Raw genomic sequence first — 22,495 nt, 5'->3', positions numbered from 1 at the left:
TGGTACTTATTGTTACCTTCAGATGCCCGAGGGGCTCAAGAATGCTGGAGGAAGCTTCAGTAGAATGACATCCAAGGTTCTTCACTCTCAAATAGGCAGGAATGTGCTGACTTATGTTGATGACATCATAGTAAAAAGAACGAAACAAGAGAATCATATTGCCGTCTTGCAAGAACATTTGCCAATTTCAGGTAAGCTGGTCTTAAGTTAAATCCATAAAAGTGTGTTTTGGAGTAAAGAAGGGCAAGTTCCTTGGTTGTCTGGTATCAACGAAGGGAATCGAAGCTAACCCAAGTAAGATCGAAGCTATCCTTCGGATGGAGCCGCCAAATTCAAAGAAGGGGGCTCAATGATTGGCAGGAAGGTTGGCATCGTTAAATATATTTATATCAAGATCAGCAGAAAGGAATCTGCCATTCTTTGAAATACTGAAGTCAGCCGAAGTTTTTCAATGGGGTCCGGCTCAACAAAAGTTTTCGAAGAGTTAAAGCAATACTTGATAGATTTGATAACTCTAACTCCACCTTCATCAGGAACTTCGTTACTCCTGTATGTGGCAGCCTCTCATTCTGCAGTCAGTGCGGCACTTGTACAGGAGAAGCAAGATGGCCAAGTAAAAAGACAAGCACCAGTATACTTTGTCTCTGAAGTACTTAGTTTATCAAAGAAAAATTACACAAAATTGGAGAAGGTGCTATATGTTGTGCTAATGGCCTCCAGAAAGCTTCGACATTACTTTTAAGCCTAATAGTCCCTTCATCACAACCTCTGAAAAACATAATGAGAAATAGAGAAGCTATAGGAAGAATTGGAAAATGGGCTGCGAAGCTCAATGAATTCACTATTGATTATGTACATAGATCCTCAATTCAGTCTCAGGCGTTAGCAGATTTCATTGCTGATTGGATGCCAGGGGCTCAGGGAGAAGAAGCAACAAAAGACGCTGAAGCCTGGACAGTATTCTGTGACGGTTCTTGGGGAACCTTCGTCGCAGGAGTGGCTGTTGTTCTAGTAGCACCCTCTAAAGTCAGGACATGCTATACAGCAAGGCTGGACTTTAGTTATACAAATAATATTGCTGAATACGAAGCCCTTCTGTTAGGGCTTCGGAAGCTAAAGGCAATGCGAATAAGAAGGGCAGTCCTTAAAACTGATTCTCAAGTTATTTCTGGTCATGTAGACAAAAGCATCAAGGCATGGGATCCGAAGCTTGAAAAATATTTGGATACAGTCCGAAGATTGGAGGCCTCTTTCGAAGGATTTTCGGTAAAAAATATTCCAAGAGGAGAAAATGAGCATGCAGATTTGCTAGCCAAATCAGCAGCACAGAGGCTCCCTTTGCCTTCGGAAGTGTTTTTTGAAACAATAAAAGCACCTTCAGTCGAACTTATGGAGAGGGCAGTGCTTGCAATATCACCTGTACATAGTGAAGATTGGAGGACTGAAATTATATCTTTCCTCCAAGGTGAAAGGGAATTAGGCTTACACCTAGTCGCTAATTAATTTTGGTGGTTGAATTGCCCAACACAAATAATTGGACTAACTAGTTTGCCCAAGTGTATAGATTATACAGGTGTAAAAGGTTCACACTCAGCCAATAAAAAGATCAAGTTTTGGATTCAACAAAGGAGCAAAGAGGCAACCGAAGGCACCTCTGGTCCGGTGTACACCGGACAGTGTCCGGTGCACCAGAGGACTCAAACTCAAACTTACCACCTTCGGGAATTTCCAGAGGCACTCCGCTATAATTCACCGGACTGTCCGGTGTACACCGGACAGTGTCCGGTGCTCCAAGGAAGAGCGGCCTCTGGAACTCGCCAGCCTCGAGAAAACGCAGCGGCTGCTCCGCTATAATTCACCGGACTGTCCGGTGTACACCGGACTGTCCGGTGAACCAGCAGAGCAACGACTACTTCGCGCCAACGGTCACCTGCAGGCGCATTCAATGCGCACCAGAAGCGCGCAGAAGTCAGGCACGCCCATACTGGCGCACCGGACATTGAACAGTACATGTCCGGTGTGCACTGGACATCCAGGCGGGCCCAGAAGACAGAAGCTCCAACGGTCGGAATCCAACAGCATTGGTGACGTGGCTGGCGCACCGGACATGTCCGGTGTGCACCGGACTGTCCGGTGCACCATACGACAGACAACCTCCACTAACGGTCATGTTTGGTGGTTGGGGCTATAAATACCCCAACCACCCCACCATTCATTGCATCCAAGTTTTCCACTTTTCAACCACTTACAAGAACTAGGCATTCAATTCTAGACACACCAAAGAGACCAAATCCTCTCCAATTCCACACAAGGCTTTAGTGATTAGCGAGAGAGATTTGTCGTGTTCTTTTGAGCTCTTGCGCTTGGATTGCTTCTTTTCTTTCTCACTTGTTCTTGTGATCAAAACTCCAGTGTAATCAAGGCAAGAGGCACCAATTGTGTGGTGGCCCTTGCGGGGAAGTTTTGTTCCCGACTTTGATTTGAGAAGAGAAGCTCACTCGGTCGAAGGGACCGTTTGAGAGAGGGAAAGGGTTGAAAAAGACCCGGCCTTTGTGGCCTCCTCAACGGGGAGTAGGTTTGCGAGAACCGAACCTCGGTAAAACAAATCCGTGTGTCTCACTTCTTATTTGCTTGAGATTTGTTTTCCACCCTCTCTCGCGGACTCATTTTTACTTCTAACGCTAACCCGGCTTGTAGTTGTGTTTATATTTGAAAATTTCAGTTTCGCCCTATTCACCCCCCTCTAGGCGACTATCAATTGGTATCAGAGCCTGGTGCTTCATTAGAGCCTAACCGCTCGAAGTGATGTCGGGAGATCACGCCAAGAAGGAGATGGAGACCGGCGAAAAGCCCACTACAAGCCACGGGAGCACTTCATCGGAAGAGTCCCGCACCAAGAGGAAGGAGAAGAAAGACTCCTCCAAAGGGAAGGAGAAGAAGAAGGACTCCTCCAAAGGAAAGGAGAAGAGATCTTCTTCACACAAAGAGAAGAAGGAGAAGTCTTCTTCCCACAAGCCGCAACGGAGTGGGGACAAGAAAAAAAGGATGAGGAAAGTGGTCTACTACGAGACCGATTCCTCATCGACATCCACCTCCGGCTCCGACGCGGCATCCGTCACTTCTAAACGCCAAGAGCGTAAGAAGTATAGTAAGATCCCCCTACGCTACCCTCGCATTTCTAAACATACACCTTTACTTTCCGCCCCATTAGGCAAACCACCAACTTTTGATGGTGAAGATTACGCTAGGTGGAGTGATTTAATGCGATTTCATCTAACCTCGCTCCACAAAAGTATATGGGATGTTGTTGAGTTTGGTGCACAGGTACCATCCGTAGGGGATGAAGACTATGATGAGGATGAGGTGGCCCAAATCGAGCACTTCAACTCTCAAGCAACAACAATACTCCTTGCCTCTCTAAGTAGAGAGGAGTATAACAAAGTGCAAGGGTTGAAGAGCGCCAAGGAAGTTTGGGATATGCTCAAAACCGCACACGAAGGAGATGAGCTCACAAAGATCACCAAGCGGGAGACGATCAAGGGGGAGCTCGGTCGGTTCCGGCTTCACAAAGGGGAGGAGCCACAAAACATGTACAACCGGCTCAAGACCTTGGTGAATCAAGTGCGCAACCTCGGGAGCAAGAAATGGGATGACCACGAAATGGTTAAGGTTATTCTAAGATCTCTTATTTTCCTTAACCCCACTCAAGTACAATTAATTCGTGGCAACCCAAGATATACACTAATGACCCCCGAGGAAGTAATCGGGAATTTTGTGAGTTTTGAGTGCATGATCGAAGGCTCGAGAAAGATCAACGAGCTTGATGATCCCTCCACATCCGAAGCTCAACCCGTCGCATTCAAGGCGACAGAAGAAAAGAAGGAGGAGTCTACACCGAGTAGACAACCAATTGACGCCTCCAAGCTCGACAACGAGGAGATGGCTTTAATCATCAAAAGCTTTCGCCAAATCCTCAAGCAACGGAAGGGGAAGGACTACAAATCCCGTTCCAAGAAGGTTTGTTACAAATGTGGTAAGCCCGGTCACTTTATTGCTAAATGTCCATTATCAAGTGACAGTGACAGGGATAATGACAAGAAAGGCAAGAGGAGAGAAAAGAAGAGGTACCACAAGAAGAGGGGCGGCGATGCCCACGTGTGCCGAGAGTGGGACTCCGACGAGAGCTCCACCGAGTCCTCCTCCGACGAGGACGCCGCCAACATCGCCGTCACCAAGGGACTCCTCTTCCCCAACGTCGGCCACAAGTGCCTCATGGCAAAGGACGGCAAAAGAAAGAAGGTTAAATCTAAATCCTCCACTAGATATGAGTCCTCTAGTGATGATAATGCTAGTGATGAGGAAGATAATTTGCGCACCCTTTTTGCAAACCTTAACATGGAACAAAAGGAAAAATTAAATGAATTGATTAGTGCCATCCATGAGAAGGATGATCTCTTGGACTCCCAAGAGGATTTCCTAATCAAGGAAAATAAAAAGCATGTTAAGGTCAAAAATGCTTATGCTCTAGAAGTAGAAAAATGTGAAAAATTATCTAGTGAGCTAAGCACTTGCCATGAGACTATAGACAACCTTAGAAGTGAGAATTCTAATTTATTAGCTAAGGTTGATTCTATTGCTTGTAATGTTTCAATTCCCAATCTTAGGAATGATAATGATGATTTGCTTGCTAAGATTGAAGAATTGAACTTATCTCTTGTTAGTCTTTGGAATGAAAATGAAAATTTAATTGCTAAGGCTAAAGATTTTGATGTCTGCAATGCTACTATTTCCGACCTTAGATCTAAGAATGATATATTGCATGCTAAGGTTGTAGAATTAAAATCTTGCAAACCCTCTACATCTACCGTTGAGCACACTTCTATTTGCACTAGATGTAGAGATATTGATGTTAATGCTATTCATGATGACATGACTTTAATTAAGCAACAAAATGATCATATAGAAAAACTAGATGCAAAAATTGCCGAGCATAACTTAGAAAATGAAAAATTTAAATTTGCTAGAAGTATGCTCTATAGTGGGAGACGCCCTGGCATCAAGGATGGCATTGGCTTCCAAAGGGGAGACAATGTCAAACTTAATGCCCCTGCTAAGAGATTATCTAACTTTGTTAAGGGCAAAGCTCCCATGCCTCAGGATAACGAGGGTTACATTTTATACCCTGTCGGTTATCCCGAGGACAAAATTAGAAGAATTCATTCTAGTAAGTCTCACTCTGGCCCTAACCATGCTTTTATATATAAGGGTGAGACATCTAGCTCTAGGCAACCAAATCGTGCTAAGTTGCCTAAGAAGAAAACTCCTAATGCATCAAATGAACATAGTCTTTCTTTTAAAACTTTTGATGCATCTTATGTTTTGACTAACAAATCCGGCAAAGTAGTTGCCAAGTTTGTTGGGGGCAAACACAAGGGATCAAAGACTTGTGTTTGGGTACCCAAAGTTCTTGTTTCTAATGCCAAAGGACCCAAAACCGTTTGGGTACCTAAAGTCAAGAACTAAAATTGTTTTGTAGGTTTATGCATCCGGGGGCTCAAGTTGGATACTCGACAGCGGATGCACAAACCACATGACAGGGGAGAAGAAGATGTTCTCCTCCTACGAGAAAAACCAAGATCCCCAACGAGCTATCACATTCGGGGATGGAAATCAAGGTTTGGTCAAAGGTCTTGGTAAAATAGCTATATCTCCTGACCATTCTATTTCCAATATTTTTCTTATAGATTCATTAGATTACAATTTGCTTTCTGTATCTCAATTATGCAAAATGGGCTACAACTGTCTTTTCACTGATATAGGTGTCACTGTCTTTAGAAGAAATGATGATTCAATAGCATTTAAGGGAGTGTTAGAGGGTCAGCTATACTTGGTAGATTTTGATAGAGCTAAACTCGACACTTGCTTAATTGCTAAGACCAACATGGGCTGGCTCTGGCATCGCCGACTAGCACATGTTGGAATGAAGAATCTTCACAAGCTTCTAAAGGGAGAACACATTTTAGGACTAACAAATGTTCATTTTGAGAAAGACAGGATTTGTAGCGCATGCCAGGCAGGAAAGCAAGTTGGTGCCCATCATCCACACAAGAACATCATGACGACCGACAGGCCGCTTGAGCTACTCCACATGGATCTATTCGACCCGATTGCTTACATAAGCATCGGCGGGAGTAAGTATTGTCTTGTAATAGTGGATGATTATTCTCGCTTCACTTGGGTATTCTTTTTGCAGGAAAAATCTCAAACCCAAGAAACCTTAAAGGGATTCTTAAGAAGGGCTCAAAATGAGTTCGGCTTAAGGATCAAGAAAATTAGAAGCGACAATGGAACGGAGTTCAAGAACTCTCAAATCGAAGGCTTCCTTGAGGAGGAGGGCATCAAGCATGAGTTCTCTTCTCCCTACACCCTCAACAAAATGGTGTAGTGGAGAGGAAGAATCGAACTCTATTGGACATGGCAAGGACCATGCTTGATGAGTACAAGACTTCGGATCGGTTTTGGGCTGAGGCGGTCAACACCGCCTGCTACGCCATCAACCGGTTATATCTACACCGAATCCTCAAGAAGACATCTTACGAACTCCTAACCGGTAAAAAGCCCAATATTTCATATTTTAGAGTCTTTGGTAGCAAATGTTTTATTCTTGTTAAGAGAGGTAGAAAATCTAAATTTGCTCCTAAGACTGTAGAAGGCTTTTTACTAAGATATGATTCAAACACAAGGGCATATAGAGTCTTTAACAAGTCCACTGGACAAGTTGAAGTTTCTTGTGACGTTGTGTTTGATGAGACTAACGGCTCTCAAGTAAAGCAAGTTGATCTTGATGAGATAGGTGATGAAAAGGCTCCGTGCATCGCGCTAAGGAACATGTCCATTGGGGATGTGTGTCCTAAGGAATCCGAAGAGCCTCCAAATATACAAGATCAACCGTCCTCCTCCACGCAAGCATCTCCACCGACTCAAATTGAGGATGAAGCTCAAGTTGATGAAATAGAAGATCAAGCAAATGAGCCACCTCAAGATGACGGCAATGATCAAGGGGGAGATGCAAATGATCAAGACAAGGAGGATGAAGAGCAAAGGCCGCCACACCCAAGAGTCCACCAAGCAATCCAACGAGATCACCCTGTCGACACCATCCTCGGCGACATTCATAAGGGGGTAACTACTAGATCTCGAGTTGCACATTTTTGTGAGCATTACTCTTTTGTTTCCTCTATTGAGCCACACAGGGTGGAGGAAGCACTCCTAGATTCTGATTGGGTGGTGGCGATGCAAGAGGAGCTCAACAACTTCACTAGGAATGAGGTATGGCATTTGGTTCCACGTCCTAATCAAAATGTTGTAGGAACCAAATGGGTCTTCCGCAACAAGCAAGATGAGCATGGTGTGGTGACAAGGAACAAAGCTCGACTTGTGTCCAAAGGATACTCCCAAGTCGAAGGTTTGGATTTTGGTGAAACCTATGCACCCGTACCTAGGCTTGAGTCAATTCGCATATTATTGGCCTATGCTACTTACGATGGCTTTAAGCTTTATCAAATGGACATGAAAAGTGCCTTCCTCAATGGACCAATCAAGGAAGAGGTCTATGTTGAGCAACCTCCTGGCTTTGAAGATAGTGAGTACCCTAACCATGTTTACAAACTCTCTAAGGCGCTTTATGGGCTCAAGCAAGCCCCAAGAGCATGGTATGAATGCCTTAGGGATTTTCTCATCACTAATGAATTCAAAGTCAGAAAGGCCGATCCTACCCTATTCACTAAAACTATTGAAAATGACTTGTTCGTATGCCAAATTTATGTTGATGATATTATATTTGGGTCTACTAACGAGTCTACATGTGAAGAATTTAGTAGGATCATGACACAAAAGTTCGAGATGTCTATGATGGGGGAGTTGAAGTACTTCTTGGGATTTCAAGTGAAGCAACTCCAAGAGGGCACCTTCATTAGCCAAACAAAGTATACTCAAGACATTCTAAACAAGTTTGGTATGAAGGATGCCAAGCCCATCAAGACACCCATGGGAACTAATGGGCATCTCGACCTCGACACGGGAGGTAAGTCCGTGGATCAAAAGGTATATCGGTCGATGATAGGTTCTTTGCTCTATTTATGTGCATCTCGACCGGATATTATGCTTTCTGTATGCATGTGTGCAAGATTCCAAGCCGACCCTAAGGAAGCTCACCTTACGGCCGTAAAACGAATCTTGAGATATTTGGCTTATACTCCTAAGTTTGGACTTTGGTATCCTAGGGGATCCACATTTGATTTGATTGGTTATTCGGATGCCGATTGGGCGGGGTGTAAAATCAATAGAAAGAGCACATCGAGGACTTGCCAGTTCTTGGGAAGATCCTTGGTGTCTTGGGCTTCAAAGAAGCAAAATTCGGTCGCTCTTTCCACCGCCGAAGCCGAGTACATTGCCGCAGGCCATTGTTGCGCGCAATTGCTTTGGATGAGGCAAACCCTGCGGGACTACGGTTACAAATTGACCAAAGTCCCTTTGCTATGTGATAATGAGAGTGCAATCAAGATGGCGGATAATCCCGTCGAGCATAGCCGCACTAAACACATAGCCATTCGGTATCATTTTCTTAGGGATCACCAACAAAAGGGAGATATCGAGATTTCTTACATTAACACTAAAGATCAATTAGCCGATATCTTTACCAAGCCACTTGATGAACAAACTTTTAACAAACTTAGGCATGAGCTCAATATTCTTGATTCACGCAATTTCTTTTGCTAACTGTCACACATAGCTCATTTGTATACCTTTGATCATATCTCTTTCATATGTTATGACTAATATGTCTTTCAAGTCTATTTCAAACCAAGTCATAGGTGTATTGAAAGGGAATTGGAGTCTTCGGCGAAGACAAAGGCTTCCACTCCGTAACTCATCCCTCGTCGTCACTCCGAGCCACTCTCCATCTTTGGGGGAGAAAGCAAAAGGACTTCGTCTTTGGTATAATCTTAACTCATTTATTTATGACCAAAGGGGAAGAAAACACTTCGAGGGCTCTAATGATTCCGTTTTTGGCGATTCATGCCAAAGGGGGAGAAAGTATGAGCCCAAAGCAAAAGGACCGCACCACCACCAATTTCAAAAACTTAGTCTTTCAAAGAGTATTTTCAATTGGTATCCTATTGTGTTCAAAAGGAGGAGAAAATAGTATTTCAAAAATGATATATCAAAACCCTCTTGAACACTAAGAGGAGGATCTCATTTAGGGGGAGTTTTGTTTAGTCAAAGGAAAAGCATTTGAAACAGGGGGAGAAAATTTCAAATGCTTTGCAAAATCTTATTCATTTACCTTTGACTATTTGCAAAAGAACTTTGAAAAGGATTTACAAAATAGTTTGCAAAAACAAAACATGTGGTGCAAGCGTGGTCCAAAATGTTAAAAACGAAGAAACGATCCATACATATCTTGTAAGTATTTACATTGGCTCAATTCCAAGCAACCTTTGCACTTACATTATGCAAACTAGTTCAATTATGCACTTCTATTTTTGCTTTGGTTTGTGTTGGCATCAATCACCAAAAAGGGGGAGATTGAAAGGGAATTAGGCTTACACCTAGTCCCTAATTAATTTTGGTGGTTGAATTGCCCAACACAAATAATTGGACTAACTAGTTTGCCCAAGTGTATAGATTATACAGGTGTAAAAGGTTCACACTCAGCCAATAAAAAGATCAAGTTTTGGATTCAACAAAGGAGCAAAGAGGCAACCGAAGGCACCTCTGGTCTAGGGGCACCGGACTGTCCGGTGCACCAGAGGACTCAAACTCAAACTTGCCACCTTCGGGAATTTCCAGAGGCACTCCGCTATAATTCACCGGACTGTCCGGTGTACACTGAACAGTGTCCGGTGCTCCAAGGAAGAGCGGCCTCTGGAACTCGTCAGCCTCGGGAAAACGCAGCGGCTGCTCCGCTATAATTCACCGGACTGTCCGGTGTACACCGGACTGTCCGGTGTACACCGGACTGTCCGATGTACACCGGACTGTCCGGTGAACCAGCAGAGCAACGGCTACTTCGCGCCAACGGTCACCTGCAGGCGCATTCAATGCGCGCCAGAAGCGCGCAGAAGTCAGGCACGCCCATACTGGCGCACCGGACATTGAACAGTACATGTCCGGTGTGCACCGGACATCCAGGCGGGCCCAGAAGACAGAAGCTCCAACGGTCGGAATCCAACGGCATTGGTGACGTGGCTGGCGCACCGGACATGTCCGGTGTGCACCGGACTGTCCGGTGCACCATACGACAGACAGCCTCCACCAACGGTCATGTTTGGTGGTTGGGGCTATAAATACCCCAACCACCCCACCATTCATTGCATCCAAGTTTTCCACTTCTCAACCACTTACAAGAGCTAGGTTTCGTGCCTATAAATAGATGAACAATACCCCTGTACTGTTCGCGCTGACTTGTAATCACTCGCACGTCACTCTTGGATTTTTACCTTCTATCAAGCCGAAGGTACAAATGTAACTCAATATCATCAATATTTGTCCATGATCATATAATGAGAAGGTAGATGATCTAATGATTTGATATGGTTATTCATGTTCTTTATATGTCCCATATATTCTTGCTTTCTATTATTACATATTGAGATGATGAAGGTTTGTCTTTCATGACCTTCGTCCAAAGATCATTATATCCTAAGGGAGATAATGCTTCGAAGGACGAAGGCCTTTAACCATTAACATTTGTGTTGCCTTGTTCTTATAGCATTTGAGAACAAGTGACCAACAATGCCCTCTTTTTCGAGTGCTTAGGCCTGCTTGACCATGTGTCAATCAGTACCAACATTTGTCGCCCACCGTTCGTGCTCCAACAAAGCAATCCCGCGATGGCCCCCAAGAAAGCAACTTCCAAGGCCATCACCTCTCTGGACGACGCGGCGAAGGTGGCCCTCGCCAAGAAGAAAGACAAGGCAGCCCTCACCGACAACGTTCCCCAAGAGGCACCCGAAAATGATGGAGCAGCCAACAGCAAGCACCCTTGAATAGAGAACCCACCCACCCCCGAAGGCATCGTTCGCACGTGCAGTTCTGAGGGTCTCCCTCGGAACCCCCGCTAGGTTTCACCCCACATAGGTTGATGATATCATCGAGGACGACGAGGTCCTAGGCATCTTAGCTGAAGACTAGCTAAAGTTACGAGCACTTCGCATTAAAAACAATCACCTGCAAAAACAGAAGGAGATACTCGTGGCCAAGCACCAGCGCATCAACATGTAGGCTAAAGTCAGGCATATGATCCTAGAAGAAGAGTAGAAAGCTAAGAGCTGGAGCAGCAAATCACAGAAATGCAAGGCGAGGACCCCTACCACCAGCAGCAGGACCCCACACTCAATGTAAACCCTCGTCACCCCCACATACCAGCCTTCTCATCAGCTGCCTTCCAAGGATTAAATTACCTTGATGAATATGAAGCCCTCTTGCACCATAGCTTCAGGCCTCCCCTTGGCCGCAAAATTTCAGAGCAGGCACTTACCCAAAGTAAAACGACAGTGCAGACCCAACTCAGTACATCATGAGTTATGAGGTCGCAATCGCATCATCTGGGGGACGACGCCACCATGGCCAAGTCATTCATCATAGCCCTCGAGGGCCCAGCTCTCACATGGTATTCAAGACTGCCACCATTATCAATTGATTCATGGAAGACACTTCGCGACAAATTTCTACTAAACTTTCAAGGTTACAGACTCAAGACAGACGCCCTGGCAGAACTCTCGCTTTGTAGGCAGCAAGAGAAGGAAAGTATTCGAGAATATTACAAAAAGTTTCTCCTGTTGAAATCACAGCTGCCTTCGGCTGATGACCATATAACCATCAACTATGCAATCAGTGGCCTTCGGGCAGGCGTCTTGTACAACCACCACATAAGGGATCCACCAACTAACCTGCAGGAGTTCTACCGGCTTTTTGAAAAGTATGCCCGATCGGAAGAGCTCCACCAAAGAAAAGTCAAGTCTCAGCGAAAGCCTAAGGAGACCCCTCAATGCAGCGGGACATGGATCAGGCCTCCGCAGCAGGACACAGCCCGATAAGACCGACATGGAGGACACAGCCCGACAAGGCCTCCGAACCGGTCGACAGCAGCTAGTTCCAACGGGTCTCTAACATGGCAGGGTCACCGAACCGGGCTGGTGTGCACCAGTCCTCTGAGGCACTGTAATGAATCAGTTAGATGACCAACGACTAATTGACGTGGAGGGTACTAGACCATGTCTGGTGCGATGTAGAGAGGCTTCTTTCTTCTAATGACTATATTGGGCTTGGGGCTCTATATATACCTACCTAACTTGCCATTTGAAGATGTGGGAGCTCAAGAAACATAGCTAGAGTGTTTTGACACATCTCCATTGCTCCATACACTCAAGTGCTTAATAGAACCACTCGGTGTTTAGTGTAGGTGCTTTGTGAAGTTCTTAGATTAGTTAAGACGCTTTGTAGCACTTGCCCTAGGTTTAGTCCTAGTTGATTGAGTGAAGTTAGACACCCTCAAACCCCTTGGCTCTTGTGCGAGCCGTTGTAACTTGTACTGAGTGAGACGAAGTCTTGTGAGACCACACCAGCTGCGTTTGTGGTGTGGCTGCCACCATATACCAAAGGGAACGAGCCTGCAACATTTCGGCTAGAAGCTCGATAGTGAATACGACATGGAACGTCCAAGAGGAGCCAAAAGCGGAGGACCACTTGCATGTGAGGAAGGCCTGCGACTCTCAATGGAGTTACCTATCTGAGGTGCTTGGCCCTCGCGTGGGCTGACCTTTGCATAGGGGCACCAGCGAGGATTAGTTAGAACCTTGCGCGGTTCTAGATACCTCATAAAAATACCAGCGTGTCAACAGGAGTTTGCCCTCTCTTTTAACTTCTGCATCTTTACCATTCTTAGTTTGTAATATAGGCTAGTTGGTAGGATTGTAACTTAGGTTGCAAAACTCCTTTTGCGATAGAGATATCATCATTTAGACAAAACCTTAGTGCACATTCTTGTTTGGTTATCCACATAGGTATTGTGTAAGAAGAAGTAATTAGAGGCTTAGATTAGCGATCGAGATAGTAGTTCTAATTCACCCACTCTCTTAGGCGTCCACGTCCTTTCATAGTGCATTCAATATCTAAGAGCATAACAATAACTCCCACAAGCTAGAGCAACATCTTCAACACCTCTAAGTGATCCAAGTGCAACATATTGAGTAGTGTGTTTAGAGAGAGCAACCAATTGAGTGATAAGTGATAGAGCACTTGTGTTTGAGCTGAGACCACAGTGTGTTGTGATCATTGTGCTTTGGAGCTAGGCTCCCGTAGAGTTGGAAAGTGATCAAAAGCCTCCGACATGTGGAGTGTCTTGCGAGACTTGGTCTTAGACTTGAGAAAAGAAGAAAGGAACTCAAGTTTGATCTTAATAATTACTTGAGTAAGGAAAGGGTTGAAAAGGACCTGGTTCTTAGAGACTCCTCAATGGAGACATATATTTTGTTGTGAAACCGAACACCGACGATGCACGATTGCGGCAGTGAGTTAGCTAGAGATTAAACAATCAACAATACAACATACTCACATGCACAAGTCGAGAATAAACGAATAAACAATTGCAACAGTAAATAAAAAAGCTAATACATCTCACCCGGTTGAATCCGTAGCCGCTAACGAAGTCATAATTTTGAGATCGAGTTGTAGAAGTGAGACCAAAACAAAAAGGAAATATTGAGTGGTCCCACTTAATCGCGTGATATGACAAGTTTTGACCTATTTAGAGCAACTCCAATAGTTCTCTAAAAGACTTCCTAATCAATAATTTAGGTAGTTAACATTAAACTATTCTCCAACAGTTCTCTAAATGAACTTTCTAAATTCAACAACTTGTCATCTAACCTCATTTTCTCTCTACATTTGGCAACCATTTAACAACTCCCTAAACAAAAATGTTAACTGCATTATGTAGTTTTTGTGACTTATTTTTTATGTGGATAGATACAAAACAAAATTAGAACATATATTTAGAGAACTATTGGAGAACTCACATTTTTTACTCCAAAAGCCATTTAGCAACTTCTTAAATATGTGATTTAGAGAGCTAAAATTTACATAACTATTGGAGTTGCTCTTAGAAAGTAATATGTGAAAAGATGTTGAAGCATATAAGTTTTTTTTGCTTTCTATGTTATTTAAGAACTTGCTAAATCTAAAATTTAAATACTCCCTCCATTTCTTTTTATTAGTCGCTGGATAGTGCAAAAATTGCACTATCCAGCGACTAATAAAAAGAAACGGAGGGAGTACTATAATTATACTTAACTAATATAATATCCGTCGTATACGTCCCTACCGGTAATAAAGAGTACTACACTACTACCTGGTAAAGACCCCCTTGTCGGGGAAGGAGAGCAGAGCACCCCTCCTACAGTCCTACTACCATACCTTCGCCAATTGCCATACCAGCGTGAGGGTCTGACTTCCTTTTTGCGACCCCGGCACCACAGGAATAAACTAATAGTAACAACCCGGGGAAAACGAAAAAGAAATCGAGGTTCCTAATCGAACCCTCTGCCACGCGGGTCCCGGCAGCCTCCTGTCCCACGCGGCAGTGGCGGGTACGGGTGTCCTACGGGTCGGCGGCCGCCGCTCTTAATCAAATCCAATGGAATTCTGACGTCCGCAGGGACAAAGTCGCTGCGTTTTCTCCCATCATCATCTCTCTCCCTCTCGTCTTCCTCTCTCCTCTCGGCGCTTCGGGCCTTCGGCGCCTCCCCCTCCTCTTCGCTTTCCTCCCTCCCCCACACAGAGTGACAGCGCGCACCAAACCAAATCCCATCGCGAGATAACAAAACCAGGCCAACGGATTCTTTTGGCTGCGGTGGCGTTGCCGGTGCCGGTGGTGCAGCAGCTGCTGTTGGTGCCCTGTCGCTGTGCCGCCGCCGAGGTCGGCTCGCGTGTCCGGCGGCCTAAACCCTAGCCGGCGCTGGAGCCGCTGAGGCGGGCGCCCTGCAGCACCCCTCGTCTGTCTCGGCCAGGTGCGCGCCCGGCCGCGCCGCTCGAATCGCCGGATTCGAGCTTCGGCGCGACGTGGAACGGGCCGGCGCCGCGGAGGTGAGTGTGTTAGCAGTGGAGCAGCTGCTGCGGCGCTCTGTCGCGTGGTGGGGACGCCGGGACGGCGTGTGAGTCGGGGGCTGCCGCTTAATTTGCCGCCTCGGGGGTTGCTGGTGTGCTCGGAGCCTCGGAGTGCCCGCAATTTGGTTGGTTTCTGGTGCTCGGGGGAGTTCAAGCCTGGATTTCGTGGCTGTTGCTTTGCTTGGTCGTGGGTTGAGTTTGGGGGAGGACAAGTCCGCTCTTGTCTCGCTGCTGCTTCGTGCTGTTCGTCCCAGCTGGCCCCATGCAGTTTTGCGCGGTGGGGGGTAATGGCGCAGATCCCACATTCGCGTCACTAACTCGCAATCTCTACATGTTCGCAGGGGATGCTCCCCCGTCCCTTCTAGATTCCCGCGGATCTCGCGGGCGTGCTTGGGGGTGGGGTGAAACGATGCCCAGGTGAGTACATGCCGCGCGCGATCTTCTAGTGGTTGGTGCGAGTGGTGGACGACCAAGATGATGCCGTCGGGTCCGCCGAACCCGATGGGGCACGGGCAGCCAGTGGGCGGCGCTGCCCCGTCGCTACTCCGGACGAGTTCTTCCCTGCTCAGTGGCGGTGGTCAGCCGGGTATGGGCGGAGGTGGTGGTGGCATGCTTTCTTCACAGTCGCCCTTCTCTTCCCTTGTCTCCCCACGCACACAGTTTGGTGGCAACGGTCTTCTGGGAGGTGCCTCTCTGCTGAACCGGCCGCCATTCGGGAATGGTGGCCCTATGCCAGGTCCAGGGTCAATGCAGGCTGTTGGGATGCAGATGAGTACACTCCAGCAGAGAGCTGGGCTGGATGGTGCCAGCGATTTCATTAGCGCGGAAGGGTCGGATCCTCTATCATTCCCGTCTTCTTCACAGGTCAATTTGGGCAATCAGATGGGATCAGATAATCTGCAGGCGACTTCGCAGCAGCAGCAGCAGCAGATGGATGCCATGCAGGATATGCAACAGCAGCTACCAATGTCTTACAACCAGCAACAGTTGCCACCACAACACTCGCAGCAGCTCCAGCAGCCACAGGCTACAGTCAAGTTAGAGAATGGAGGAAGCATGATTAGCATCAAACCAGAGCAGCAGATGGCACAACCTGACCAGATGATGCGAAGTGCTAGTGGTGTGAAACTTGAGCCACAGCAGCTGCAAGCCCAGATGATGAGAAGTTTAAGTTCAGTCAAGATGGAGCAACAGACTTCTGATTCATCAGCATTCCTGCAGCAGCAGCAACAACAACAACATTTGTTGCAGCTGACAAAACAGATTCGAAATTGTCCGGAGCTTGTATCAATAGGTGGACCAAATGCAATTGCAAACCCTCAAGCTGCCACAGCTGCTCAACTGACCCTCTTGCAGCAGCAACGGCTTCTGCATATGCAACAGCAGCAGCAACAACAGATTCTAAAGAACTTACCTTTGCAGAGAAACCAGTTGCAGCAACAGCAGCAGCATCAACAGCAGCAGCAGTTACTTCGTCAACAGAGTCTAAACATGAGAACTCCAGGAAAGTCGTCTCCTTATGAGCCAGGAACCTGTGCAAAGAGATTGACTCATTACATGTATCATCAACAAAACAGACCACAAGTAAGTTTTTTTATTGATAGAGCACTTTTGTGTTCCGAAGACCAGGTACTAACAACATAGCATATCTTACCTGTTGCTCTGATGCAGGATAACAACATTGAATACTGGAGAAACTTTGTCAATGAGTATTTTGCTCCAAACGCTAAAAAGAGGTGGTGTGTCTCGCTTTATGGAAGTGGTCGTCAAACTACTGGAGTTTTCCCTCAGGTCTAGTTTGCATGTTGCCATGTAATCTTTTTTTTTCAGGAAAAATGAATCTTGATTATTGAACTTGGGAATGGTTTATCATCTAAAAGTTTTGCCTTTGAAGTAGTTTTAGATTTTTTTTCATACAGCTCTTCTCTTTCAGGATGTATGGCACTGTGAGATTTGTAATCGGAAACCTGGCCGGGGTTTTGGTAAGCTTCACTCTTTGGTGAGCTGTTCCTTGATTGCCTCATGCTTTATTTTGATCATGCATTGCTTTTGACAGAAACAACAGTTGAGGTACTACCGCGATTATGCCAAATTAAATATGCCAGTGGTACACTTGAAGAACTTTTGTACATCGACATGCCACGTGAGTCCCAGAATACGTCTGGGCAGATTATTTTGGATTACACAAAAGCAATCCAAGAAAGTGTCTTTGAGCAATTGCGTGTTGTACGAGAGGGGCATCTAAGGATAGTTTTTAATCCAGACCTTAAGGTATTGTGGTTCAGTTTGAGTTTTCTAGTTTTGTTTACATTATTTCAAATTAGTACCTTTTGAGCTAAAACAAAATTCTTTCAAATCTTATTTTTATTAAAGATTGCATCTTGGGAGTTTTGTGCTAGGCGTCATGAAGAACTTGTTCCGCGGAGATCTATAATACCGCAGGTAAGAGGTGTTTCAAGAATATAGACAGATCAGGTCATAGTTCGTATTTGCATTTTTGGACCTTGGTGAAAAGGGTTTTCTTATACTTTGGCACCCTGGTGTTTCTATGTAGGTTAGTAATCTTGGCGCGGCTGTACAAAAGTACCAGGCCGCCACACAAAATTCGACGAGTTTGTCAGCTCAGGACATGCAGAATAATTGCAACTCGTAAGTAGAGTTTGCCATGCTGCATATTTCATTCCATCATCGATTCTTTGCTACCATCAAATTTTTTTCACCATTTCGGACACACATATCTTGGTCCTGAAACTTAATATCTACCCTGGTAAAGATGCTAATTTAAGGGTGGGCATATTTCTAAACTTCATTTTTGTGTAGTTCTAGATGCATTAGCCTAACTACCTAAGCAATAATTGATTCAGATTGTATTTAGCTTGATTGTAGGATAGATTAGTGTGAGGTTTGGGGTGTTCAAACAACTTCCACCTTCTCTTTGATCACAAGGACATGAAGCAAATGGGCTAGGGAGGCAATTGTCACTGGCTGTGGCGGGTGCTGGTGATTGTTATTCTTGCACTCAGAAATTATATGTTCATCTTGGAGTATTATAATATAGTATATTTCAAAAAATTAACATAAGTCTAAACATTACACCAGATTCTGGATCAGAATAGTGTTATCATTGTTGTGGAACTTCGATGCATCCAGATGCCCCATATCCAATGGTAGAGTAGATAGCCGAATTCCCTGGTCCTGTCATACTAATATCTTTGTTTCTGGCGATAACACGGAACATTCGTAGTGGCTTTAGACTACTATGGTACTAGCAAAGAATTGAAAATGTCAAGTGGCTGTAGAGAGAAAGGTAGCTGTTCATAATGTAGAAATCATACCTAGGTGGCTGTTAGCAACCCACCCAATGCCCAGGTATGTAAATGCATGCGTGCTGAAAGTGTGCAGCCCTTCCAAGCATTGATGGGACATTGGTTTACAATGAGCATCCCACCACTTTATGGTGTAGGAGCAGCTCCAAGAATAGTCTCACTCTTCATTAGGGCTTCAGATAGGATGAGGCACTCTCAATCCACCCCAAGATCAAACGGCTCACCATATAGTGTGTCATTGATAACTCTTATGATTGTCAACTTCCATAGTTAAGTTGATACCATATAGACACACACACTATGAAGTAATTAGCATAGCCCTTACTAATCTGTTGGAATAGAATGACTACATGATGTTAACAATCTTTTCTATATAAACCTTGTCAAACTTAAGATAGTTTGACTGACGGCAAGCCTAAAATGACAACTTTTTTTGGATTTACATTAAACAGAAAATATGTTACTGTATGCTAATAAACATTTGTTATAATATTTGGCTTATGTGTGCACTGTGGATATCTGGCTTTGAATTGATTTGGGCACATTATCTTTTGCTTCAACAATTATAACTATGGATATCCATGCTTCTCAGTGTAGGTTATAAATTGCATACATACTTCTCTTGCTGACTTTTCGATTGCACCAAGTCATCACAGTTTTTGAGTCTGTACAAATTCTCTTAATCTAATCTTGTGTTTTAGGTTTGTTGCATGTGCCCGTCAATTGGCCAAGGCACTGGAGGTTCCTTTAGTAAATGATTTAGGATACACAAAACGATATGTTCGCTGCCTTCAGGTAATCTTATCTAGAACAGTTTATATTTGCGCTTGTTCTTAGTTTATCCAATTGAAGTTAATGTTGCATTGTTATGTGAAATTTCGAATTTGGTCCATAGACGATTCTGATAAATTGTTGTTGCATACGATGATTTCTATTTTCTTTTGTTTTGCATGTTGCTTATTTGATCTTATTGAGCTAATTTTAGGATGCTGACTTATATTGTTGCCATCTTAATGCTGGTTCGTCCAGATTGCCGAGGTCGTAAACTGTATGAAGGATTTGATTGATCACAGCAGGCAGACTGGATCTGGACCCATTGGTATGATATTTTGATATTTTTTTAGGACAATGTCATCCTATACTTTTATTGGTCTGATGGGATAGTTGTGTGGGTTCTATTCTGGAGTTATTTAGGTCAGTGATTTCAAACTTTCCTGGTCCCATTCTGAACCAGTACCTGGCCACATTATGGTGTATTTCACATGCCGCTGTGTATGGGTGGAGCAGGGGTTTAGGATTTTTCTCGACCTGTGTGAGAAGGTCTTCTTAATGTAATATGGGTGGAATTTTTTTATTTCACACGCGCTCTTCACTATGTATGTAGACAACATATATCTTGGTGCATAGTAAAAGCTATGTACATAGAAAACAAAACGACCTATATTTTTGGATGGATGGAGTAATTTCTAGCTGTATCATATGATTTTCTGCTTTTTTTAACATTCACTGTTTCTGTTTATTCAGATAGCCTGCATAACTTGCCACGGAGGACACCTTCAGGGGCCAGCACTCTTCAACCACAGCAGCAGCAAACTGAGGAGAAGCAGGCCATTCCCCAGAGTTCAAACCAGAGTGGTCAAAATTCTGCTCCTATGGCTGGTGTGCAGCCTTCTGCCTCTGCCAATGGTGATGTGACATCAAATGTTACTCTCAGTTGTGCACCTTCTACATCTGCGCCTTCACCATCAGTTGTTGGGCTCTTGCAAAATTCAATGAATTCTAGACAAGACCATGCAATGAGCAGCAACAACGGTGGTCCATATAGTGGAGGCAATGTGGCTATTCCGAAGGTGAACTCTACAAGCTCGCTGCACTCAAACCCACCTACATCTTTCCCTTCCCCAGCACCGACAACGTCCAATAATAGCATGATGCCCGCTCCTCAAAATACAAATCAACTAAGCTCCCCAACGACATCACCAAGCATACCTCCGATGCAGCCACCTGCTGCTCGGCCTCAGGAGGCCGAGCCAAGTGACTCGCAAAGCTCGGTTCAGAAGATCTTGCAAGACCTGATGTCGTCGCAGATGAATGGTGTTGGCCACTCGGGGAATGACACGAAGACACCGAACGGACTAACCCATGGTGCTAATGGGGTTAACTGCTTACTCGGCAATGCTGCCGCGAATAACTCGGGGATAGGAGGAATGGGATTTGGCGCCATGAGCGGGTTCGGTCATGGGATGAGGACGGCAATGGCGAACAATCCGATGGCGATGGGTGCAAGGATGGGAATGAACCACGGTGCACACGACCTATCGCAGCTGGGTCAGCTACAGCACCAGCAGCAACATCAGCAGCAGCATGACATAGGAAGCCAGCTGCTGGGCGGATTTAGATCAGGGAACAGCTTCAATAACATGCAGTATGACTGGAAACCCTCACAATAGAGCGAGCGACCAGAAACCATAAGAGTGCAGTGTGACGGTGCATCTGCCCTTGCTGGCAACGCGTGTGGAGCATTTATGGTGCCATAGTCTCCCCTTTGGGCTTCCGCATTAATGCTGCCGTGAAAGGGTACCATAAGCGATAGCGTGCGTCCCGGCTGGTACATGCAAAGTCTGTAACTGTCAGTTTGCCAATCTCTTCTTGATCTACTCCCCTGAGTTTTACAACATTTTGCCGATTCTTTACTGGGAGTTGCAATTCCACCATGTGCCACATCCTTTGTCCACTCTTCACCCATTTAATGCTGTGAAAAAAAGGTTCAAGTAGTTGTAGCATGGTATAACAGGTGTGTGTGTGGGAATTCCATATTAGCTCTTAGGGCATGTACAGTGGTGTTTAATGTGGAGGCTCTTAAGCTGTTTAAGGGGTGTATTTGCAAAAAAATCTTAGAGCCGTCTCTCCGTGAAGAGACGCCTCTGGCTCGTAAACCAAGTAGTAATAGACGTCTCACTTCCTACTGTACGAATTTGTCGTCTGTTCTATCAATCTGCTGTTGTACAAATACATTTAATTCTGTATTTATTAGTAGACTACATTTATAGACACTCCATTGTATAATAGAGTCTCTTAGTTGTCTCTTGTGCTTGGAGAACTGTTTTGGTGTCTCTCCACTGTACATGCCCTTAGATTTAGTGTTTCCTTCGTCATTGACATGCTGTGGAACGGAGAGCCAGAATTACAGGACTGGCTGCCAGCTGGGTGCCCGTCACTTGTTGCTTGCTTCAGTTATCTTTGGGAAAAGATACTCTGAAAGAATTAGGAGTTGTCCCTCGCCTTTTTTTTTCCCTTGCTGGATAACTTGTACCTTATCCTCTGTAATTTACCATGGCTCTCAGGAACATATGTGCCATTTGGTGGTTCACATATTGGTAACATAAGGGGTAATCGATAACGTTAAATTATATTTGTTTAATTCTAACCGTAATTGATACTGCACTATAAATGGATACCATCTTATTTAAATTTGTTACTGTCGCTATTCGAGTGTGAATCGTTAGCATTACTATTTACATTACATTTCGTAACCCAAACGTCAATTGACTTGCTCGTCTTGTTGGGACGAAACGTTCCAGTCGAGAAAAGAACTGGTAAAATACCTTTGGCTCACTGCTCTGTTGACGGGAACTTCGCAGTTCTGATTCACTGTTTTGAAAAGCGTACGAAGAATCTCACTTAACCATACAAAGTTCTAACTCACAAATTTGGATACAAAGTTCTGATTCACACAGACAGTCGACACAAGCAACAATGCAGCACCAATTGCATACTTCCAGATCCAGTGTTTCAGTTGCACACAGGGAGTGCGTGCGGCGTGCCCGTGGACCGTGGCCATGGGGTGTGGGCACGGTGGGCTGACGGGTGACGCGACTGTTCCTGTTGTTGGGTTGGACTTAGGCTCTTGGAGTGGGCTGCATCTGTATGCATGTAGTACGACGTATGCCATTGCCTACTGCTACCGTTCTACCGCTACCGGGTTGGGATTTGGAAGTTCG

The 22,495-nt window shown here is 45.0% G+C and overlaps 1 protein-coding gene across 1 annotated transcript; it reads left to right on the top strand.

Annotated features, from left to right (window-relative positions):
* Positions 1–14,608: 14,608 nt before the first annotated feature.
* Positions 14,609–21,901, top strand: LOC103647984 (transcriptional corepressor SEUSS). Its single transcript, XM_008672496.3, has 10 exons — positions 14,609–15,147; positions 15,510–16,752; positions 16,840–16,959; positions 17,102–17,150; positions 17,225–17,439; positions 17,542–17,610; positions 17,723–17,817; positions 19,196–19,289; positions 19,524–19,593; positions 20,019–21,901. Exons 2-10 carry the CDS (start codon positions 15,643–15,645, stop codon positions 20,942–20,944), a joined length of 2,748 nt encoding a protein of 915 aa, XP_008670718.1. The 5' UTR covers positions 14,609–15,147; positions 15,510–15,642; the 3' UTR covers positions 20,945–21,901.
* The last annotated feature ends 594 nt before the right edge of the window (positions 21,902–22,495 follow it).

Source organism: Zea mays, chromosome 2, assembly GCF_902167145.1.
Source record: "Zea mays cultivar B73 chromosome 2, Zm-B73-REFERENCE-NAM-5.0, whole genome shotgun sequence".
Classification (NCBI taxonomy): Eukaryota; Viridiplantae; Streptophyta; class Magnoliopsida; order Poales; family Poaceae; genus Zea; species Zea mays.
The sequence above is the reverse complement of the archived record's forward strand: the minus strand, read 5'-3'. Positions and strand labels throughout refer to the sequence as shown.